The sequence below is a fragment of the Coregonus clupeaformis genome, chromosome 5 (assembly GCF_020615455.1).
Source record: "Coregonus clupeaformis isolate EN_2021a chromosome 5, ASM2061545v1, whole genome shotgun sequence".
Lineage (NCBI taxonomy): Eukaryota > Metazoa > Chordata > Actinopteri > Salmoniformes > Salmonidae > Coregonus > Coregonus clupeaformis.
Window position 1 is genome coordinate 20,583,817 of NC_059196.1, and position 24,783 is coordinate 20,608,599.

Genomic DNA, 24,783 nt, shown 5'->3' on the forward strand with positions numbered 1-24,783 from the left:
GCTGGAATGGGCTACAAGACCATCGCCAAGCAGCTTGGTGAGAAGGTGACAACAGTTGGTGCGATTATTCGCAAATGGAAGAAACACAAAAGAACTGTCAATCTCCCTCGGCCTGGGGCTTCATGCAATATCTACCTCGTGGAGTTGCAATGATCATGAGAATGGTGAGGAATCAGCCCAGAACTACACGGGAGGATCTTGTCAATGATCTCAAGGCAGCTGGGACCATAGTCACCAAGAAAACAATTGGTAACACACTACGCCGTGAAGGACTGAAATCCTTCAGCGCCCGCAAGGTCCCCCTGCTCAAGAAAGCACATATACATGCCCGACTGAAGTTTGCCAATGAACATCTGAATGATTCAGAGGAGAACTGGGTAAAAGTGTTGTGGTCAGATGAGACCAAAATGGAGCTCTTTGGCATCAACTCAACTCGCCGTGTTTGGAGGAGGAGGCATGCTGCCTATGACCCCAAGAACACCATCCCCACCGTCAAACATGGAGGTGGAAACATTATGCTTTGGGGGGGGTTCTGCTAAGGGGACAGGACAACTTCACCGCATCAAAGGGACGATGGACTGGGCCATGTACCATCAAATCTTGGGTGAGAACCTCCTTCCCTCAGCCAGGGCATTGAAAATGGGTCGTGGATGGGTTTTCCAGCATGACAATGACCCAAAACACACGGCCAAGGCAACAAAGGAGTGGCTCAAGAAGAAGCACATTAAGGTCCTGGAGTGGCCTAGCCAGTCTCCAGACCTTAATCCCATAGAAAATCTGTGGAGGGAGCTGAAGGTTCGAGTTGCCAAACGTCAGCCTCAAAACCTTAATGACTTGGAGAAGATCTGCAAAGAGGAGTGGGACAAAATCCCTCCTGAGATGTGTGCAAACCTGGTGGCCAACTACAAGGAACTTTTGACCTCTGTGATTGCCAACAAGGGTTTTGCCACCAAGTACTAAGTCATGTTTTGCAGAGGGGTCAAATACTTATTTCCCTCATTAAAATGCAAATCAATTTATAACATTTTTGACATGCGTTTTTCTGGATTTTGTTGTTATTTTGTCTCTCACTGTTCAAATAAACCTATCATTAAAAGTATAGACGGATCATTTCTTTGTCAGTGGGCAAACGTACAAAATCAGCAGGGAATCAAATACTTTTTTCCCTCACTGTATGTAAACTTCCGACTTCAACTGTAAATGCCTTTTATGCTAGCTTCGAGGCAAGCAACACTGAACCATGCGTGAGAGCACTAGCTGTTCCAGACGACTATGTGATCATGCTCTCCATAGCCGATATGAGTAAGACCTTTGAACAGGTTAACATTCACAAGGCCGCAGGGCAATACGGATTACCAAGACGCATACTCAGAACATGCGCTGACCAGCTGGCAAGTGTCTTCACTGACATTTTCACCCTCTCCCTGACCCAGTCTGTAGTACCTACATATTTTAAGCAGACCACCATAGTCCCCGTGCCCAAGAATGCCAGGGTAACCTGTCTAAATGACTATCGCCCCGTAGCACTCACATCCGTAGCCATGAAATTCTTTGAAAGGCTGGTCATCTCACATCAACACCATCATCCCAGACACCCTGGACCCACTCCAATCCGCATACCACCCCAAAAGATCCGCAGTTGACGCAATATCTATTGCACTCCACACTGCCCTTTCCCACTTGGACAAAAGGAACACCTATGTGATAATGCTGTTCATTGACTACAGCTCAGTGTTCAACAGCATAGTGCCCTCCATCCTCATCTCTAAGCTAAGGGCCCTGGGACTGAACACCTCCCTCTGCAACTGGATCCTGGACTTCCTGACAGGCTGCCCCCAGGTGGTGAGTGTATGCAACAACACATCCGCTACGCTAGTGCCCTTCTGCACAACTCCAACACCATCATTAAGTTTGCAGACAACATGACGGTGGTAGGCCTGATCATTGACAATGATGAGAAAGTGTATATGGAAGAAGTCAGTGTGGTGCCAGGACAACAACCTCTCCCTCAACATCAGCAAGACAAAGGAGCTGATCGTGGACTACAGGAAACGGCGGGCCGAGCATGCCCCCATTCACATCGACGGGGCTGTAGTGGAGCGGGTTGAGAGCTTCAAGTTCCCCGTTGTCCACATCACTAAGGCTCTATCATGGTCCAAACACACCAACACAGTCGTGAAAAGGTCATGACAACGCTTCTCCCCCCTCAGGAGGCTGAAAAGATTTGGCATGGGCCCTCAGATCTTCAAAAAGTTATACAGCTACAGCACTGAGAGCATCTTGACTGGCTGCATCACCGCTTGGTATGGCAACTGCTTGGGATCTGACTTCAAGGCGCTACAGAGCGTAGTGCGTACGGCCCAGTACATCACTGGGGCCAAGCTCCCTGCCTTCCAGGACCTCTATACCAGGCGGTGTCAGAGGAAGGCCCTAAACATAGTTAAAGACTCCAGCCACCCAAGTCATAGTGTTCTCTCTGCTAAAGCATGGCAAGTGGTACCGATGCACCAAGTCTGGAACCAACAGGACCTTAAACAGCTTCTATCCCAAAGCCATAAGACTGCTAAATAGTTGACCCTTTTGCCCCATTTTTTTTTTTTGACTCATCACATACGCTGCTACTGTTTACTATCTGTCACTTTATTCCTAGTTATATGTTCAGTGCATTCGGAAAGTATTCAGACCCCTTCCCTTTTTCCACATTTTGTTACATTATAGCCTTATTATTTATTTATGACTTTTTCTCCCAATTTCAATTACGATCTTGTCTCATCGCTGAAACTCCACAACGGGCTTGGGAGAGGCGAAGGTCAAGTCATGCATCCTCCGAAACATGACCTGCCAAACCGCGCTCCTTAACACCCGCCCGCCGCACCAATGTGTCGGAGGAAACACCGTTCAACTGACGACCGAAGTCAGCCTGCAGGCGCCCGGCCCGCCACAAGGAGTCGCTAGAGCGTGATGAGCCAAGCAAAGCTCCCCCGGCCAAACCCTCCCCTGACCACGCTGGGCCAATTGTGTGCCGCCCTATGGGACTCCCAGTCACGGCCGGTTGTGACACAGGCTGGGATCGAACCAGGGTCTGTAGTGACGCCTCTAGCACTGCGATGCAGTGCCTTAGACTGCTGCGCCACTCGGGAGTCCCCGCTGCTCCACCCGGGAGGATAAGGCCACAGCCTTATTCTAAAATTTATTAAATTTAATCTACACACAATACCCCCATAATGACAAATCGAAAACAGGTTTTTAGAAATTTTAGCAAATTTATTAAAAATTAAAAACAGATACCTTATTTACACAAACTATTTAATCAATTTTAATTTATTTTTGTCACCTTTATTTAACCAGGTAAGCCAGTTGAGAACAAGTTCTCATTTACAACTGTGACCTGGCCAAGATAAAGCAAAGCAGTACGATTAATAACAACAACACACAGTTACATATGGAATAAACAAAAACAGAACGTACAGTCAATAACACAATAGAAAATCTATATACAGTGTGTGCAAATGTAGTAAGTTATGGAGGTAAGGCAATAAATAGGCCATAGTGCAAAATAATTACAATTTAGTATTAAGACTGGAGTGATGGATGTGCAGAAGATGATGTGCAAATAGAGATACTGGGGTGCAAATGAGCAAAATAAATAACAATGTAAATAACAATATGGGGATGAGGTAGTTGGGTGGGCTAATTACAGATGGGCTGTGTACAGGTGCAGTGATCGGTAAGCTGCTCTGACAACTGATGCTTAAAGTTAGTGTTGGAAATAAGAGTCTCCAGCTTCAGAGATTTTTGCAGTTCGTTCAAGTCATTTGCAGCAGAGAACTGGAAGGAATGGCGGCCAAAGGAGGTGTTGGCTTTGGGAATGACCAGTGAGATATACCTGCTGGAGCGCATACTACGGGTGGGTGTTGCTATGGTGACCAGTGATCTAAGATAAGGCGGGGTTTTGCCTTGAAGTGATTTATAGATGACCTGGAGCCAGTGGGTTTGGCGACGAATATGTAGTGAGGGCCAGCCAACAAGAGCGTACAGGTCACAATGGTGGGTAGTATATGGGGCTTTGGTGACAAAGCGGATGGCACTGTGATAGACTACATCCAATTTGCTGAGTAGAGTGTTGGAAGCTATTTTGTAAATGACATCGCCAAAGTCAAGGATCGGTAGGATAGTCAGTTTTACGAGGGCATGTTTAGCAGCATGAGTGAAGGAGGCTTTGTTGCGAAATAGGAAGCCAATTCTAGATGTAACTTTGGATTGGAGATGCTTAATGTGAGTCTGGAAGGAGAGTTTACGGTCTAACCAGACACCTAGGTATTTGTAGTTGTCCACATATTCTAAGTCAGACCCGTCGAGAGTAGTGATTCTAGTCAGGCGGGCGGGTGCAAGCAGCGTTCGATTGAAGAGCATGCATTTAGTTTTACTAGCATTTAAGAGCAGTTGTAGGCCACGGAAGGAGTGTTGTATGGCATTGAAGCTCGTTTGGAGGTTTGTTAACACAGTGTCCAATGAAGGGCCAGATGTATACAAAATGGTGTCGTCTGCATAGAGGTGGATCTGAGAGTCACCACCAGCATGAGCGACATCATTGATATACACAGAGAATAGAGTCGGCCCGAGAATTGAACCCTGTGGCACCCCCATAGAGACTGCCAGAGGTCCAGACAACAGGCCCTCCGATTTGACACATTGAACTCTATCTGAGAAGTAGTTGGTGAACCAGGCGAGGTAGTCATTTGAGAAACCAAGGATATTTAGTCTGCCAATAAGAATGCGGTGATTGACAGAGTCAAAAGCCTTGGCCAGGTCGATGAAGACGGCTGCACAGTACTGTCTTTTATCGATCGCGGTTATTATATCGTTTAGGACCTTGAGCGTGGCTGAGGTGTACCCATGACCAGCTCGGAAACCAGATTGCATAGCGGAGAAGGTACGGTGGGATTCGAAATGGTCGGTGATCTGTTTGTTAACTAGGCTTTCAAATACTTTCGAAAGGCAGGGCAGGATGGATATAGGTCTGTAACAGTTTGGATCTAGAGTGTCACCCCCTTTGAAGAGGGGGATGACCGCGGCAGCTTTCCAATCTCTGGGGATCTCAGACGATACGAAAGAGAGGTTGAACAGGCTAGTAATAGGGGTTGCGACAATTTCAGCGGCTAATTTTAGAAAGTAAGGGTCCAGATTGTCTAGCCCAGCTGATTTGTAGGGGTCCAGATTTATGCACTGTATATGTACACTACCGTTCAAAAGTTTGGGGTCACTTAGAAATGTCCTTGTTTTCTAAAGAAAATCAATTTCTTTGTCCATTAAAATAACATCAAATTGATCAGAAATACAGTGTAGACATTGTTAATGTTGTAAATGACTATTGTAGCTGGAAACGGCTGATTTTTTATGGAATATCTACAGAGGCCCATTATCAGCAACCATCAGTCCTGTGTTCCAATGGCACGTTGTGTTTGCTAATCCAAGTTTATCATTTTAAAAGGCTAATTGATCATTATAAAACCCTTTTGCAATTATGTTAGCACAGCTGAAAACTGTTGTGCTGATTAAAGAAGCAATAAACTGGCCTTGAGACTAGTTGAGTATCTGGAGAATCAGCAATTGTGGGTTAGATTACAGAATCAAAACGGCCAGAAACAGTCTATTCTTGTTCTGAGAAATGAAGGCTATTCCATGCGAGATATTGCCAAGAAACTGAAGATCTCGTACAACGCTGTGTAGTACTCCCTTCACAGAACAACGCAAACTGTCTCTAACCAGAATAGAAAGAGGAGTGGGAGGCCCCGGTACACAACTGAGCAAGAGGTCAAATACATTATAGTGTCTAGTTTGAGAAACAGACGCCTCACAGGTCCTCAACTGGCAGCTTCATTAAATAGTGTTATGTGAATTATTTAACAAACTATTTCAGTGTCTCTGTGCGTCTCCCAAAAGGTTGTAAGTCTTTTGGGATTTAAGTAACGGACAGAGTCCCGGTCTGCATAGTCAGAGATATTTATTCATTGAGAATTCTGCCATCACAATTTCAGAGTCCATCTTTTATACTCATACGTCATACAAAAAAATCCCTCCCCTCTGTAGGCGGGCTGTAGTTTTCCACTCTAAAACTGCTCTCCTGACCATCAGTTCACACACACACACACATATATACTCACATGCATACACACATACATACATACATACACACACACACATGCATACACACACTCATACATACACACTTTCTTATCATAGCCTACTCTCTGCATTCCTCAGTTATTGCCGTTCTCACTCAATCTTTCTTTCGAAAACAATGACATTTCTAAGTGACCCCAAACTTTTGAACGGTAGTGTACATACTGTATCTACCTCAATTACCTTGCACCCCTGCACATCGAGTCAGTACTGGTACCTCTTGTATATAGCCAAGTTATCGTTACTCATTGTGTATCTATTATGACTTTTATTATTACGTGTTTTACTTTTCTATTATTTCTCTATTTTCTTTCTCTCTGCATCGTTGGGAAGGCCCGTAAGTAAGCATTTCACTGTTAGTCCACACCTGTTGTTTTCTAAGCATGTGACGAATACAATTTAATTTGATTTGATCTGCCTTGGTCAAATGTCAAATGAGGTGTGCTTGACTGAGCTTGGAGGATTTTCCTGTTGGTTCCATTGTACCACTCAAACTAAATCAAGCACAGTCATAGTATTATACATACAGTATTTGAATCCAGGTCAGCTCTTCTCCTACGCTGTTCTGGGTCTTTTCTAGTCCTAGTTGAGGTAGTTAGCCACAGCTATAAGATCAGAATACATTAAAGTTACACAAAATATCTCACCCTGCTGATTGAGCCTGCCAACCAATATTTGTTTGCTCCAGAGCTCACCGGAACTGAGTACCGGCACCTAAAATGTTCTACTGCTTCAGTTCCTGCACCTCTGTTAGAATATTGTCTTAAAACTATTGCAGAGTTCCTGCACCTAAATATAAACAGTACCGGCACACAAAATGAGTACCGACACCAATTTCAGTCCAAGTCAAGCACTGGTTTGCTCAATAGAACCAAGCTTACAAATGCAGGCCATATCAGTGTTTATTGGTCAGTGCTACCCTCTGCAAGACTAAAAAGATAGGCCCATAATAACACATACTTTGGCCATATGATTGATAGCAGGCAGGGAGGGAGCTCCAGCTGTACATAATTGGATTTCATCACTCCCTTTCTATTGTAGTTTATTCATCCCCCTCACTTCCTCTCATACCCAAGGATTGTCATCCCTTTCAATCTGGTAGTGAACTTTGTAAATCATTTGCAAATCAACTTCGTAAAATCAAAACTATATCCAATTTCATATAATGAACTTCATGTAAGTTATTATGTTTGTTATTTATGGGGTTAAAATATCCACATATCCATCATTTCCGTCATAACAACCTATTATTTTACTGTCAATGGTAATGTGATGACGTCAGTTCAAAGATGATGGGAGGATGAAGAAAACAGACAAACCAACCACTAGGAAAAGAGAATGGGTGTTAAAACCTCGCGAGAATATTAGCCTATTGGAAGAGTAGGCACACTGCAAATTTGGAGTTGCAAGAAAAGACATCTCCAAAAAGTAACAACGACTAAAGATGTCCGGACGATCAGGTCGCGCGGAGACACGAAGTCGTGCTAAAGATGACATTAAAAAGGTGCTGGCAGCAATTGAAAAAGTGCGTAAATGGTAAGTAAAACCGCGGGGATTATGTAAATGAAATGTAAACATCTGCAACGCCACACAACAAACTTCACTCGGAAAATATTAGGAGGGTTGGTGAATGACTGAAACAACAGCCAATGGAGAGACTGGGCTGCCGAAGCCCGGTAATTCTATGGGCGGGACTATCGGAATTTTTAACAATCTGTCAAAATGGCTACACTTGTCCACATGTTGTTACGATGTTACGCATTCTGATATAACTGTGTGACCCACATTGAAAATATATCCATCGTCCATCTGAGCAGTTTCCCTCGGCGAGGTTCAGGAATATTAGGCAGAAAATGCACTTCCACCAATAAATGAGCCAACGCCAGCAGAATCTTTGGTTCATGCTTTGTATTACTGAATGTAGTAGATGTATTCTCTGTTCTATTACATTTCATTTTCAGGGAGAAGAAGTGGGTAACAGTGGGAGACACATCCCTACGCATATTCAAGTGGGTGCCTGTGACAGACACTAAACAGGTATGTTATCTTATAATAGATGACTGCCTCTGGCCATTATATGGTTCATTAATTAATTTAATGAGTTTGTGTATGGAACAACCACACTATGCTGGCTCTATTTTACTCTCTCTCTCTCCTTCTCTCTTTCAGATATACCGGAGCAAATCCATAACAGGAGAGGTTCGAGGTCTAAAAGATGTGGTGTTGGAAAACACCAGCTCTACCTTGGATTTCCAAGGTGAGGCACTGACTGACTATGAGAAGTGTTGGTGAAACCATACAGGAGAGGAAGTTCAGAACCAACGACGCTAGACGGAGAGGAATATATTTAAGCAAAAGGCAGTTTATTAAACACAGAGATAGCTGGTACTGCTCAAGCTACATGCATGGGCCCAATGCATGGACCCATTTCAGTTGCCTCTTATGGAGACAGTTGAGAAGGGATCAAAAACAGAGTTTTCAGCATTACTTTATACAATGCAACACAAAGGAAGGGGTCCTTCTTCTAGTCCCTTGATTGGTTCCGGAGGCGTAGGAGGCGGGTCTGCTCTGTCCAGAGTAGAAGCCCCATTTTGTGCACGGCAGAGTCCTCTGCCCTAGGCACCCGACCAGTAGAAAAAAGTGCAGTGTGTGTGTGTGCGTAACTCGTGAGGCATGAGGATGAGTGTGCGTATGCATGGAGATGTGTGTGTGAATGTGTGTATGTTCTCAAAGGAAAGTCTCGTGGGGAGCAACCAGATTGTGGCCTGTGGCGTGGGAGTTGTCCTTGAGAAGATATTGGCTCTGTCCATTGTTCTTGCATAGGAACAGCATTGATTGAAAACAAGCTCCTAACATTAAAATGGGTCATGCACAAGATTTTAGTCAGACCAAGCTATAACATTTTAATATTTACTACGACAGAAGCACAAGCAGCACTGTGTTTGGAGCAGGTTTTACAGCACTGCAATACTCTTAATAACAGGGTTTAGGGCAATTCCATGGAAATTCACTCAATGCAGATTTAAAAAATGTAACATACTTTTTAATTGGAATTTTAATTTACCTCCTGAATTGAAAATTATTGACTCGAAACCAAGACTGCTCCTGTTCTCTTCACCGCAGATGAATGCAGCAACCAGAGTTTCCTGTCTGATGTTTACCAGCCCAAAATGGACAGCAGCAGCTCCAGCTCCCAGCATGCCAGTGAGGCAGTCAGTCCTCTCCCCCACACTACAACCCTCCGCACGACCGAAGACGCTCAACCACCCATGCTGGGCCAGGAGAGTGTGGACGGTACAGTTGGCCTAGCATACTACACCATCACAGTGTTTCCCATGTAGGGCGAGGAGCTTTTCCAGACCCTGTAACCTGACTAGGAAAAACTCAGGGCCCTAGTTATTATGTCACTAATGTAACTGAGGTATACTCTATTGGCTATATTACAGTTAATATCTCAATGCCTTTTAAGTGTTTCACTCTATATGCAGAACCGGCCCAGCCAGCACATGAAGTTGCTGATGAGCCTCCTACATTGATCAAAGAGGACCTGGTTTTGCCCCTTGGTGTCAGAGTAAGAGCTCCATGCACAGAGGTAAGTCATTTTCTATATTAATAAAGGATATGACAATTTTTTTATTTTTTAACAAAAAATTTTTGCTGCAAAAAAGTTGTGATTGGTAATTGCTTCAGCTCTTAATAATAACATGAAAGAAATCACCAATATTTCTAACAGGAAGAAGAGGAAGGATCAGGAGCCCCTCCACTGAAGAAAGTTTGCACTGAAAAAAAGGCTGTACTGAGATAACTAGTTGACTGGATGGACATGCATGCAACCTATGCACTCTCTCTTTATTGAAGGCTTCAAATGGGACATACGAGTAACTGCCAAAATAATGGAAACACTTGAGTAAATGAGGGATACAAAGTATATTGAAAGCAGGTGCTTCCATACAGGTGTGGTTCCTGAGTTAATTAAGCAATTAACATCCCATCGGGCTTAGGGTCATGTATAAAAATGCTGGACAGGCCATTATTATGGCCAGTCTTTTGGCTACCATGGAAATGCCCCCATAGTACTGTATGACAAAACATCAAATGATGCAATTTCTTGTGGAAGAATGGTGTCGCCGCCTTCCGATAGAGTTCCAGACACTTGTAGAATCTATGCCAAGGTGCATTGAAGCTGTTCTGGCTCGTGTTGGCCCAACGCCCTATTAAGACACTTCATGTTGGTGTTTACTTTATTTTGGCAGTTATATGTACGTTGTCCTCTGTAGCTCCGCTGGTAGAGCACGGCGCTTGTAACGCCAGGGTAGTGGGTTCGATCCCCGGGACCACCCATACACAAAAATTTATGCACGCATGACTGTAAGTCGCTTTGGATAAAAGCGTCTGCTAAATGGCATATTATTATTATTATTATTATTATAAAATATGCATTTATGTTAGTCAAGTAATTACAAATGGAATACATTTAAAAAGAAAGTTTAAGTTATTGTTTTAACAGTTTTAAGTTGTTTTTTAAATACAATTTTACTTTCTCAACTTTGAAAGGAATGTTAAGCCGTTTAATGCGTTACACTGTACATAAAGACGTGCTCACAGAAAGTGCCTATCGCTCTGAAATATACACTATTTATTTTCTGTCAGCCAAGTGTCTCATATTATGCTATTCGTATAAATTGCACAGATATAAATAATTATGGCCCCTATTCAATCAAATCGGTTTGTTAATTCTGAGGGATGAAGTTGAGCATATGTTAATCAATATTCTGTAGAGTTTTTTTTGTTTCACTCTGTTAGCACTGTTTCAAAAAAAAAAAAAAAAGTTTTTATCCAAGCAGCAAAGGAAGTATGAGGGAAACCTATTACGGTCACTGGATTTGATTGAATATGGGCTGAAGTTTTTGAAATCATTTTTTACATTTGTACTCCGCTTTGCAAATAAGATTAGAAAACTGTTTGTCATGTCTATCCTTTTTGATATACTGTATCTTGCTTGTTACATTTTCATAGGGCATTGGATGTGACTGGCATAGCATGAGTTTGAATGGTGAACGAGGTTGAAAAGTAGTTCAAGACCTTTGTGTAAAATACACTTGTATTGTAATTCAGAGATGATTTCTTATGGTCAGGTGGGTATTGCTCTCAAGTGCTGCAAAAGTGATGCACATGCTGGAATATACCCTTCTCCGTAGTAAAATATGGTTGTCGATATTGTGTTTTCTGTTTGCAGTGTTTTGCATCTTTTGACTCCCATAATCTCAAATAATTGGCAGAAATGTTGTTCACCCTATAGGATGACCACTTGACCTGGTTGCATTTTATCAACACTCTTTCATGGAAATGATCAGATTGCAAATCCATGGCCTTGAGCCCTCAATCTATACATAGAAAGCTTGGGCCGTGACTGGCCATCAGTCTCCAGACTTAGCACTGTGGGTTTTTAAGCAGTCCATGAAATAAACTCATGACACCTGATAGAGATGATAGAATTATTCTTGGTTGAACGTAAAAATCCATGGGAAGTGAGTAACTCCTATCACAGTAGGAAATGTAATTTCAGTATAAATTAGTGTAAAAGGGTGATTTTAGTGTTTTCATTTTTTGTGGATTATAGGGGAATAAGGTGACTTTTCAAAATTGTAATGGATACAATAAGTCTTCAGACAGGGATATTGAATCTAAATGTAAAGGGAAATTATGTTTAAAAAAACACACAAACACATTTCTTTCTCTTTCTAGAGGGGCCCAACAATGTCAATATATTTGACAATTATGGGGGTGCCCAGCCCACCCAAGCAATAGAGCAGTGGTTTCCAACTATTTTGGTTACTGTACCACCAACTGAATTTTGATCTGCCAGGAGTACCTCTGAAGTACCCCCTCATGTGCATTCTACCAGTAGGCCTATGGTCTCATGAGTCTTCTCAAGTACCCCCTGTTGATAGTCAAAGTACCCCTGGTTGGGAACCACTGCAATAGATCCCCACAGTGGATGCATCATAATACCCATAAAACCTAGCGGTCAAACAGGGAAATGGTTCCAAACCTTTTTTTTTCACCATTCATTTTTCCCATAGGGCATTTTAGAACCACTTCAAACAAGGTTTGTGGTTCATGTAGGCTTTCTCTGGCGTGACGTTTTGATAAGAATGTGAATCAATCTCGGACAAGGTGACCTTTAGAAATATATTCAGCTCTATTTACTCTCAGATTCGAAAATGCTAATTAGCATCAAAGTAGACATCATGCAAGACTACAAGCTCCTGCACTTCATTTATAGCTTAGACCTGTGCTGTCAGCTAGATAGCTACTAGCTACCTTGATCCAAAACAAAATATATTGAACATTTTCATTTACTATTATTTGTCTTATTTATGCATTTGGTCTTGTGTCTTGTACAGAATACTATCCTAGTAGCAGTCAGATATTTACAATGTGCCATGAATACTAGGCTATTTTTTTTTGCAAAGAAGCGAGCTAGCTAGCTACCTAAATGATAATAGCAGCATACCCTTATTTTACAAGATCCTCTTCTCCTTCAGCCAGTGGAGGTCTATATTTAATCCCTTATAATTTCTGCCAACTATATGAATGAGGAGAAATCTATTTCAAATTCATGGTGTCAGAATGCACTGCTGTATTAAAGCAATTCAGAACTAACTTGGGGACATGTTCTGTTAAGTCTTGCAAACTCAAAGCGAGATTAATTAATTGCGGAATGTATACATAATCGAGAAATGAAAAAGCATATTTATTTGACAAGAATGCACCAAGTCACCCATCAATCACCTCAAACACCTGAACTCCAACAATTACATTGTTTTAAAGAAATCAAAATTGTAAACAATACATACATAAGCCTTTTATAAATAACATAAACATCTTACTTAAAGTAAACATTTAATGATTTATTCATCAATGCCACAAACCTGGGACATTGAAGAGCACCATATGAACTATTATTACTATCAGAGAGCGCACAGATTCTTCTGCTTTTCCATTTTAGCAATTAGACCAGCACAAATAACACAAAATGTAAAACAGCATATTGTGATTTTTGGTGGGTGAGTTACAAATGGAGAAACAACTGGATGCGTAAGGTAGGTTTAATATAAAATACTAGGTCAACTCCAGCAGAATGAGAAACAAAACAAGGAAGCCATGCCTAAACCCAGCTATATCAACACCCTTCTTGTCAATTTAATGTTGCTGCTGTCAATTGTGAGCAGCACATTTACCACTGCATTCAGTCTGAACCCCAGAATACGCAGGAGGACAGCATTACACAGGTGAAAAAAAGGTAGCAAAAACAGTACACCACAATACATTTAAACATGTTACTGAGTCTAGATGTTATCAAATCGGGAGAAGAACAAGTTAAGGAAGCAGCATTGGGAAGATGGGTGAAGGTAGGGTGGGTTTATAGAGATAAGATGGAGAGTTCCAAAATGTTCGAAGTTGAGGGACCATGGGGCATAAAAGGCAATGTGGAATAGGGGGTAGCTAGAGGTATGGTTGGCCATGGAATAAACATCAAATGGGGTGCTGGTGTGCTTCTGCATGCCTTTTAAGTCATTGTCTCAAATATCCGTCCCATGTCCAGTTGTACTCTGGGTCTCAGCGTGTCCCTCAACGTCATTCAAATCGTGGTCATCAAGTGTCTTTGAATCACAAAATTAAAGATGAGTGATCACAGGATTTCCACAAATTGAGCCATACACAATACAACTTAAGCATTGAGGACAGCATTTTGTTGACAACAACTTAAGCATTGAGGACAGCATTTTGTTGACAACCTGGTTTATACTATGTCTACTGTGTGTGAATGATGGAAGAGTCTTACCCCAGCTGTAGGTCCATTTGAGTGTATGTGGTTATTTACAGTAGGCCTGCACATCAACCAGTACTGGGACAATTGGAGACTTGGGGTGCTTGCTCTCAAAGTGCTGCTTGAATGTCTTCTGGTTTGCATCTATTGTATAAAGGTCAAGTACAACATGGAGGAAGTTAACAATCTGTGGCTTAGATTGAATTCAAAGTTGACACAAATAATCAACTAAGCAATACGATGCAACAAACTACTACACATATTAAAGACTGTACCACACAGGCCAGTACAATAGCCTACACATAGAGAGTAACCTAAAAGCACATACAGTATCAGTCAACAAGTTCAACTGTACCCATAATACAGAATAATGACTTTAAAGGGTGGACAGCTCCAGATATGAATAGCAGAAGTGTGAATAAGCTTTTGTTCCAGCCCAGCTCATACCTGATTACAAAACATAGCCTGTCGTGGTGATTCGTTTTGATTATTTAGGTCAGGTGTTAGAGCTGGGCTGGGACAAAACCCTTCACACACTCCTGCTCTTCAGGACCCTGCAATGACTGAAACAGACCAAAGCAGGAGAATAGTGTTCCAGGTTGAAACAGTTTACCTAGTTGAGAGGTAATAAGACTCAGGCACACATTTTACATTTACATTTACATTTTAGTCATTTAGCAGACGCTCTTATCCAGAGCGACTTACAGTTAGTGATTACATTTTTTTTTTTTATACTGGCCCCCCGTGGGAATCGAACCCACAACCCTGGCGTTGCAAACGCCATGCTCTATCAACTGAGCTACATCCCTGCCGGCCATTCCCTCCCCTACCCTGGACGACGCTGGGCCAATTGTGCACCGCCCATGAGTCTCCCGGTCGCGGCCGGCTGCGACAGAGCCTGGATTCGAACCAGGATCTCTAGTGGCACAGTTAGCATTGCGATGCAGTGCCTTAGACCACTGCGCCACTCAGGAGACAACACCCATTGGTTCTGGAATAGAAAAGGTACAAATAAGGTTTGCAATTTGGTATCAATAACATGACAGTAATTCTACCTAAAAAAACAAACCTGTGAATACCAATTATTTTTAAACCCACCATAGCAGGTAGGACTACATAATGTTACATAACCTTGCCTACTAGCTATTCTAATGATCTGCTGTCCAGAGGGTAACAGCAAACAGATCCATTTATTCCTGTAGTAAAGTAAGCACACTGTTGACTCAAGAGAGGATGATAATCAAGTCCATTTCTGAAACCTCTCAAAAAGCCAGACCAAAATCAGTGGTGTAAAGTACTTAAGTAAAAATACTTGAAAGTACTACTTATGTGTTTTTTTGGGGTATCTGTATTTTACCTTACTATTAAAATTGACAACTTTTACTTTACTACATTCCTAAAGAAAATAATGTACTTTTTACATACATTTTCCCTGACACCCATAATTACTTGTTACATTTTAAATGCTTATCAAGAGAACTTCCCTACTGCCTCTGATCTGGAGGACTCACTAAACACATGCTTCTTTTGTAAATGATGTCTGAGTGTTGCAGTGTGCCCCTGGCTATCCGTAAATGTAAAAAAATATATAAATAATGGTGCCATCTGGTTTGCTTAATATAAGGAATTTGAAACTATTTATACTTTTACTACTTACAATCTTATATTTTAGCAATTACATGTACTTTTCATACTCAAGTATATTTAATACCAAATGCTTTTACTGGGTGACTTTCACTTTTACTTGAGTCATTTTCTATTAAGGCATCTTTAATTTTACTGAAGTATGACATTTGGGTACTTTTTCCACCACTGACCAAAATAATACAGCTTGCTAGGGCAACTACAAGTCAAGTAGTAGTTGAAGTAGGTTACCCACCCCTCACCCACTGTCACGATCGTTGAGAGACGGGTCAGACCAAGGTGCAGCGTGGTATGTGTACATATTTATTAATGACGATAAACACTTGACAAAACAACAAAAGTAACGTGAAGCTCAAACAATGGCTACACACTAACAAGCCAAACACGAGTCAAGATCCCACAACTAAGGTAGTTGGCTACCTAAGTATGATCGCCAATCAGAGACAATGAGCGACAGCTGCCTCTGATTGGGAATCACACCCGGCCAAACATAGAAATACACATTCTAGATCCTAAACATAGAATCTAATAACATAGATCTCAACCTGAACTCACACCCTGACCCAACCAACAAGAGTTCTCTAGGTCAGGGCGTGACACCCACAGACACAAACAAACATTATCAAGAACGCCTAGCTTCACCATCTAAGTTAGCTAGTTAGTTAACTACAGGCTTATATATTGATAAAAGCAAAGATTATGGATATACTGACAAGATACACGTCTCTCCACCCTAACAATGGGAGTCGTTGTCCTCAAAGCGGCACGGTGGGCTCTCTCAGCTCCCGCCTATCATTTCTTTGGATTGATGGCTACATCTCATTATTATAATGTTTTTTTAAATATTCGATGAGGGTTGTTGACGTCAACCGCCAGTATTCAATGGAGAGAAATGTGAGGCTACTAGCCTCATGACATGAAAATGCATAGCCATCTCGAGACAACTCCGATGTAAAGTATGTTTTTCTCAAAGAACAGTATCAGTACACTCGTAACAACTTAAGCATTACGAAACTTCTATTAGATCAAATAAACCTCACGTAGCAAATAAGCCATTCATTTTTTTGTTGAGCAAATTCAACACTGTCATTGACCTCTATACAAAAACGCCATGCTTGGTGGCCAAAACAACGAAAAACAACCACCTGCTGGAGGGAGACAGATTTTCTGCAGAGTTGGGCCTCTCTCTTCCTCTTCCTCTCTGATAAAAGTCACCTTGTATGAGAGAGATTTACACAGTTATCAAAACGTCATGTCAGTGTAAGCCTACACAAAACACAGCTGTCACACCCTGATCTGTTTCACCTGTCTTTGTGATTGTCTCCACCCCCCTCCAGGTGTCGCCCATCTTCCCCATTATCCCCAGTGTATTTATACCTGTGTTCTCTGTTTATCTGTTGCCAGTTTGTTTTGTTAAGCCAAGCCGACCAGCGGTTTCCCCCTTGCGCCTGTCTTTCTCTAGTTTTCCCGGTTTTGACCATTCTGCCTGCCCTGACCCTGCCTGCCGTTCTATACCTTGTCACACCACCCTGGATTATTGACATCTGCCTTCCCTGAGCCTGCCTGCCATTCTGTACCTTTTGGACTCTGATCTGGATTACTGACATCTGCCTGCCCTTGACCTGTCGTTTGCCTGCCCCCTGTTTTTGTAATAAACTTTTGTTACTTTGACATTGTCTGCATCTGGGTCTTCTCCTGAAACGTGATAACAGCCCTTATTTGAAGTGTTTCTAAAATCCCCTATGGGAAAAATGAATGGCGGAAAATCGATTGGAACCATTTCCGTGTTTGTCCGCTAGGTTTTATGAGTATTATGACATACTGTGGTACTCTATTCAAATCCTGATTATGGTACTTACACTGTAGATACAACATTATTTACAGTGGCTGATGGAATTTTACAGTATAGTAGCAGCTGCTATCCACATGCTGCTACAGTACAATATATATATTTTTTTGATTACATATCCCCCGATAATTTTATTTATTAAAAAGGTCTTAAAGTGCCATCTGCATATACCATCGACGGTGGCAGTGTTCAAGAGCATCAAGACCATGATGTAGCATGGGTAAATTGTGACTGACTGACTGATCTACAAATAATATTGAGTAGTTATTTAGGATGCAAGCCAGGTGATTTGTTGATCAGTCAATAGAGCTCACCAGCTTGTAGTCCTAAAACCCGGAAATGAGCTAGGTCTGGTTTGTTCAGCATTCCCTATAGGGAACATGTATGGCAAAAGAACAGGGTTTGGGAATAAAGGGCCGAAAATAAGGTCTGAGGTTAACACAGGCTTAGGAGATTTTATACGTTTTGTTCTATGAGATAATAGCAGTCAGTTAACATGACCTTTATGTTTTTTTATTACATAAATTCTTCAAAATTCACAAAAAGTGACGTTAGTTGATGAAGATTATCTCATTGGATCTCCTAAAACTGTGTTTACCACAGACTTTATAGAGAGAAATAGTAACGGCGTCTTTTGGTAGTCACTAACTCCGCCATGGTTCGTTGGAGGAAGCCTATGAGGAAAATTAATGGCGTTTTTGTAGGGTTTTGGGATAAACGCTGAAAATAAGGTATGTGGTAAACACAGGCTTAGGAGATCTTATACATTTTGTTCTATCAGGTAATCTTCATCAGCTAATACCAATTTTTGTGATTTTTTTTTTTTTTGAAATTATGTAATAATAAAAAACACATAAATCACATAAAGGCTTCATAATTCATAGAGGTAATGTTAACTGACTGCTATTGTCTAATAGAACAAAACGTATAAGATCTCCTAAACCTGTATTAACCTCAGACATTATTTTCGCGTTTATTCAAAACCCCTATTCCTTCACCCTTCATTTTTTCCATAGGGATGGCTGAACCAAAGATGGTTTAGTATGAAGATATGTAGAAACTGCTTCTCCAATAGAAATCCCTATTCACGCTTGTAGGAGATGTCATGGCGACATTGGCTTGCTAAACTCATGCGCAGAAACACGCCATCGGGTCTAATGGTCGTCCCACGCCATACTGCGCATGTGCAAGCCGTCAACTCAAAGGAACTCCTATATAAAGTTGTTTTTGCGAAAATTAAAACGTGTTAGTTTGTCACTTTCACGAGGTTGGAGTAATAACATGTTCAGCTACTTAAGGCATTGGCTCGAATCTATGTTGTGCCTTTGAATTTCAAGAAAATTAACAACTAAGGACTGATTTTCCACTTCTCTCATTCACTTCTCAAGCCCCAAACTCCGGTCTGGTCCAACTTTTTAAGTTTCACAAGTTTAAGGGATTTATAAAATTTTAACAGTTCAATGAAAAAAACTACAAAATAAGGAATTTTTCCACCCCATTTACATTTGTGAATATAATATTTGGCCAAGAGAATAATAATAATAATAATAATAATATGCCATTTAGCAGACACTTTTATCCAAAGCGACTTACAGTCATGTTAATAAAATAGTTATGATCGGAATTACAAGGATAAGCATAATGCCATTTAACATCATCAAAGGTAAACATATGTCATTCTGGAGATTTTATACACGACCATTCATTAATTTCAATCCATAGTTCACTAGAATGGCAGCATGAAAAAAATTATTAATTAAATTAATGCTCTATATATTCTGAATCAGAGGAACAAAAAACACAAGGCATTTTGCCAAAATTGAATCTTTTGTGCAAGAAATCATTAAACGGGTATATTTTTTAAATAGTTTCTTTAACTTTTGGGATAACTGGACAATTTTTATTTATTTATTTTTATTTCACCTTTATTTAACCAGGTAAGCTAGTTGAGAACAGGTTCTCATTTACAACTGCGACCTGGCCAAGATAAAGCAAAGCAGTGCAATAAAAACAACACAGAGTTACATATGGGGTAAAAAAACATAAAGTCAAAAATACAACAGAAAATATATATACAGTGTGTGCAAATGTAGCAAGTTATGGAGGTAAGGCAATAAATAGGCTATAGTGCAAAATAATTACAATAGTATTAACACTGGAATGCTAGATGTGCAAGAGATTATGTGCAAATAGAGATACTGGGGTGCAAAAGAGCAAAATAAATAACAATATAGGGATGAGGTAGTTGGGTGGGCTAATTTCAGATGGGCTGTGTACAGGTGCAGTGATCGGTAAGGTGCTCTGACAACTGATGCTTAAAGTTAGTGAGGGAGATAAGAGTCTCCAGCTTCAGAGATTTTTGCAATTCGTTCCAGTCATTGGCAGCAGAGAACTGGAAGGAATGGCGGCCAAAGGAGGTGTTGGCTTTGGGAATGACCAGTGAGATATACCTGCTGGAGCGCAGACTACGGGTGGGTACTGCTATGGTGACCAATGAGCTAAGATAAGGCGGGGATTTGCCTAGCAGTGATTTATAGATGGCCTGGAGCCAGTGGGTTTGACGACGAACATGTAGTGAGGACCAGCCAACAAGAGCGTACAGGTCACAGTGGTGGGTAGTGTATGGGGCTTTGGAGACCAAACGGATGGCACTGTGATAGACTACATCCAATTTGCTGAGTAGAGTGTTGGAGGCTATTTTGTAAATGACATCGCCGAAGTCAAGGATCGGTAGGATAGTCAGTTTTACGAGGGCATGTTTGGCAGCATGAGTGAAGGAGGCTTTGTTGCGAAATAGGAAGCCGATTCTAGATTTAACTTTGGATTGGAGATTCTTTATGTGAGTCTGGAAGGAGAGTTTACAGTCTAACCAGACACCTAGGTATTTGTAGTTGTCCACATACTCTAGGTCAGACCCGTCGAGAGTGGTGATTCTAGTCGGGTGGGCGGGTGCCAGCAGCGTTCGATTGAAAAGCATGCATTTAGTTTTACTAGTGTTTAAGAGCAGTTGGAGGCTACTGAAGGAGTGTTGTATGGCATTGAAGCTCGTTTGGAGGTTTGTTAACACAGTGTCCAATGAAGGGCCAGATGTATACAAAATGGTGTCGTCTGCGTAGAGGTGGATCTGAGAGTCACCAGCAGCAAGAGCGACATCATTGATATACACGGAGAAAAGTGTCGGCCCAAGAATTGAACCCTGTGGCACCCCCATAGAGACTGCCATAGGTCCAGACAACAGGCCCTCCGATTTGACACACTGAACTCTATCTGAGAAGTAGTTGGTGAACCAGGCGAGGCAGTCATTTGAGAAACCAAGGCTATTTAGTCTGCCAATAAGAATGCGGTGGTTGACAGAGTCGAAAGCCTTGGCCAGGTCAATGAAGACGGCTGCACAGTACTGTCTATTATCAATCGCGGTTATAATATCGTTTAGGACCTTGAGCGTGGCTGAAGTGCACCCATGACCAGCTCGGAAACCGGATTGCATAGCGGAGAAGGTACGGTGGTATTCGAAATGGTCGGTGATCTGTTTGTTAACTTGGCTTTCAAATACTTTCGAAAGGCAGGGCAGGATGGATATAGGTCTGTAGCAGTTTGGATCAAGAGTGTCACCCCCTTTGAAGAGGGGGATGACCGCGGCAGCTTTCCAATCTCTGGGGATCTCAGACGTTATGAAAGAGAGGTTGAACAGACTAGTAATAGGGGTTGCGACAATTTCGGCGGCTAGTTTTAGAAAGAAAGGGTCCAGATTGTCTGGCCCAGCTGATTTGTAGGGGTCCAGATTTTGCAGCGCTTTCAAAACATCAGCTGTCTGAATTTGTGTGAAGGAGAAGCGGGGGGGCATGGGCAAGTTGCAGCGGAGGGTGCAGAGTTGGTGGCCGGGGTAGTGGTAGCCAGATGGAAAGCATGGCCAGCTGTAGCAAAATGCTTGTTGAAATTCTCGATTATTGTAGATTTATCGGTGGTGATAGTGTTTCCTAGCCTCAGTGCAGTGGGCAACTGGGAGGAAGTGCTCTTATTCTCCATGGACTTTACAGTGTCCCAAAACTTTTTGGAGTTAGTGCTACAGGATGCAAATTTCTGTTTGAAAAAGTTAGCCTTTGCTTTCCTGACTGCTTGTGTATATTGGTTCCTAACTTCCCTGAAAAGTTGCATATCGCGGGGGCTATTTGATGCTAATGCAGTACGCCACAGGATGTTTTTGTGCTGGTCAAGGGCAGTCAAGTCTGAGGAGAACCAGGGGCTATATCGGTTCTTAGTTCTGTATTTTTGAATGGGGCATGTTTATTTAAGATTGAGAGGAAATTACTTTTAAGGAACAACCAGGCATCCTCTACTGACGGAATGAGATCTATATCCATCCAGGATACCTGGGCCAGGTCAATTAGGAAGGCCTGCTCGCTAAAGTGTTTTAGGGAGCGTTTGACAGTGATGAGGGGTGGTCGTTTGACCGCGGACCCGTTACGGACGCAGGCAATAAGGCAGTGATCGCAAAGATCCTGGTTGAAGACAGCTGAGGTGTATTTAGAGGGTATGTTAGTCAGGATGATATCTATGAGGGTACCCATGTTTACGGATTTAGGGTTGTACCTGGTAGGTTCGTTGATAATTTGCGTGAGGTTGAGGGCATCTAGTTTGGATTGTAGGATGGCCGGGGTATTAAGCATATCCCAATTTAGGTCACCAAGCAGTACGAACTCTGAGGATAAATGGGGGGCAATCAATTCACATATGGTGTCCAGGGCACAGCTGGGGGCTGAGGGGGGTCTGTAGCAAGCGGCAACAGTGAGAGACTTATTTCTGGAAAGGTGGATTTTTAGAAGCTCAAACTGTTTGGGCACAGACCTGGGTAGTCGCTTTTGACCATAGCATGGGTTGGTCACTTCCATAGCAATATATTGAATTATAATCACCAAAAATTACTTAATTAACTGCCAATCATATCCACTTATTGTTGAATTTTTTATCCAAAAGGTTAAAGTCATTCATTTTTCAACTTGGAAAAGTGGGAACAACATCATAATATAACAAAAAGTTCTTAATAAGTCCAAGTAAAGGAAGTGGAATTGCTTTGCAAACCTTCATATATTCTCTCTGAGTAATAATTACCTAAAATGTACCAATGAACTCATCAAACGGCAGAAACTCCCCATTGTTGTCTAACAAATCACATACAAAATGAATACCCTTGTCAAAACAAAGGCCTTTGAAAATGGATTTCCTATTAATTTTAATAACTCTATTATTCCAAATCAATGTTTTATGGGGGGGGAAATGGTGCTTGAATATCATTTTCCAGAAACATAAAATTTGCTGGTGAAACTTTGGAGGGTCAAAATCACATTTAATTAGGAATTCAAGTCCACCAAGTTTATTAAACAGACTGTTGGGGATATGATACCACATAGAGGTAGGATTAGACAGACATCATTTCAACCATTTAATTCTAAAAGTACCCACTAACGACTCAAAATCAATAGCCTGTAAACCTCCATGATCATAGTCTTTCACTAATTGAGATTTCCAAATATAATGCGTTTTATTCCTCCAAACAAATCTAAATATAACAGAATTGACTTTTTTGACATTATTAGAAGAAAGAAAAAGGGACTGACTTGGGTAAATGATTCTAGATAAACCATCAGTCTTGGACAAAAGACCCAAAATTGAGATATCACGTTGCAGCCACTGACTTAATGAAACTCTCATGGAATTAATCCTATTATCGATGTTTAAAGATTCTCTTTCTGAAACGTTTTTAGTGATAACAATTCCTAAATAACAGATATGGAGGCAATGTTGATGGAGTCACACCAATGAATTGGCATGAGATCACATTTGTTAAGGTTGAGGGTCAACCCAGAGGCCATAGAACATTTCTTGATTCTGTCAATAGCCAAGGGAATAGCCGCCCTATCCTTTAGGAAAAGGGCAGTATCATCTGCAAATTGACTGATATTCATATCTTTACCAAAAATGCGGATCCCTTTTAAATTCTCAGATTTGTTAAGAAATACGGCTAGTAAATCTGTGGCTAAAATAAATAAAAGAGGGGAGATTGGACAACCCTGTCTAATTCCTCTAGTAATAGAGAAACGAGGGGATGTGCCATTACTCATAGTCACTGAACTGCTAATATCATTATATATAATCCTTATCACTTTACAGAAATTCTCCCCAAACCCAAAAGTAGAGAGTTCTAAATAAAAAGTTGTGCTCTAAAGTTTCAAAAGCCTTAAAAAAATGTTTTAACAATATAAAGCCATCATCTTCTATGAACTCATTGTAATCTAAAATATCTAAAAACCAATCGTATATGGTTATGAATACTCCTTCCTTTAATGAAGGAGTCCTCTGTAGCTCAGCTGGTAGAGCACGGCGCTTGTAACGCCAGGGTAGTGGGTTCGATCCCCGGGACCACCCATACACAAAAATGTATGCACGCATGACTGTAAGTCGCTTTGGATAAAAGCGTCTGCTAAATGGCATATTTAATTAAGGCTCATTGAGTTTCACTGATTATATCATCAAGGCCTTTTTGCAGCCTATTGGCATAGACATGGGCTAGTAACTTATAGTCAGTTACCAACAACGTTAATAGTCTCCAATTGTCCAGGTAAAGAGAGTCCCTCTTTGGTTTTGGTATAAGAACTATTAGTCCCTGTCTTAAAGAAGGAGGTAAGATAGCATTAGCAATACCCTCTTTGTAGACCGAAAGCAATAAGACCGAAAGCAATAACCAAAAATGTCGATAGAATTCAGGAGTCAGGCCATCCAGTCCAGGAGATTTACCTATAGGCATTTGTTTAATGGCTTGGTCCAACAGTAATATCTATATCAGAATCACAGAGTTTCTTAAACCTTTCTTCTATAGGCTTAACAGAGTTATTAACTGAATCAAAAAGGAATCCAAGTCGCCTTCCAAAAGATGAGATTGATACAGTGTACTGTAGAAAGAGTGTATTTTCTTATTAATCACTTCAAGATCATCAGATATAGTGTAATTTACGTAAATGGATGAAATACTATTCCTAGTCTGCCTATTCTTCTCCAAATTAAAGAAATAATAAAATAGTGTTTTCTTCACCTTCTCAATCCATTTGGCCTTTGAACGGATGAAGGCACCCTGTGCCTTATCGTTGTATATGTCGTCCAGTTCACATTGGCATTTAGCAAGCTCTGCTTTTTCATCTTCATTTAAATCAAGTTTATTGCTCAGCCTGTTAATATCAACAATAATATCCATCTGCTTGGAGAATCTTTTCCAAGCTAG

The 24,783-nt window shown here is 41.3% G+C and overlaps 1 protein-coding gene and 1 long non-coding RNA gene across 2 annotated transcripts; one reads left to right on the top strand and one right to left on the bottom strand.

Moving 5' to 3' along the window:
• The first annotated feature begins 7,540 nt into the window (after window positions 1–7,540).
• On the top strand, window positions 7,541–10,136 carry LOC121564593 (B-cell CLL/lymphoma 7 protein family member B-B-like). The gene is made up of 6 exons (XM_041875837.1): window positions 7,541–7,719; window positions 8,145–8,220; window positions 8,353–8,440; window positions 9,307–9,477; window positions 9,672–9,775; window positions 9,917–10,136. The coding sequence occupies exons 1-6, from the start codon at window positions 7,628–7,630 to the stop codon at window positions 9,986–9,988; spliced, it is 603 nt and encodes a 200-aa protein (XP_041731771.1). The 5' UTR covers window positions 7,541–7,627; the 3' UTR covers window positions 9,989–10,136.
• Window positions 10,137–13,101: 2,965 nt separating this feature from the next.
• On the bottom strand, window positions 13,102–14,657 carry LOC121564666. Its single transcript, XR_006000226.1, has 3 exons — window positions 14,631–14,657; window positions 14,033–14,161; window positions 13,102–13,850 (listed from the first exon to the last, which is right to left on the bottom strand). It is a non-coding gene; the product is annotated as an uncharacterized LOC121564666 (long non-coding RNA).
• Between the last annotated feature and the right edge of the window lie 10,126 nt (window positions 14,658–24,783).

What these genes read in the sequence shown, in the direction of transcription:
- LOC121564593 (XM_041875837.1), top strand. Translation starts at nt 7,628, where the DNA reads ATGTCCGGACGATCAGGTCGCGCGGAGACACGAAGTCGTGCTAAAGAT. An exon ending in ATTGAAAAAGTGCGTAAATG is followed by an intron (nt 7,720 to 8,144) that starts GTAAGTAAAACC and finishes TTTCATTTTCAG; the next exon opens with GGAGAAGAAGTGGGTAACAG. An exon ending in TAAGAGCTCCATGCACAGAG is followed by an intron (nt 9,776 to 9,916) that starts GTAAGTCATTTT and finishes TATTTCTAACAG; the next exon opens with GAAGAAGAGGAAGGATCAGG.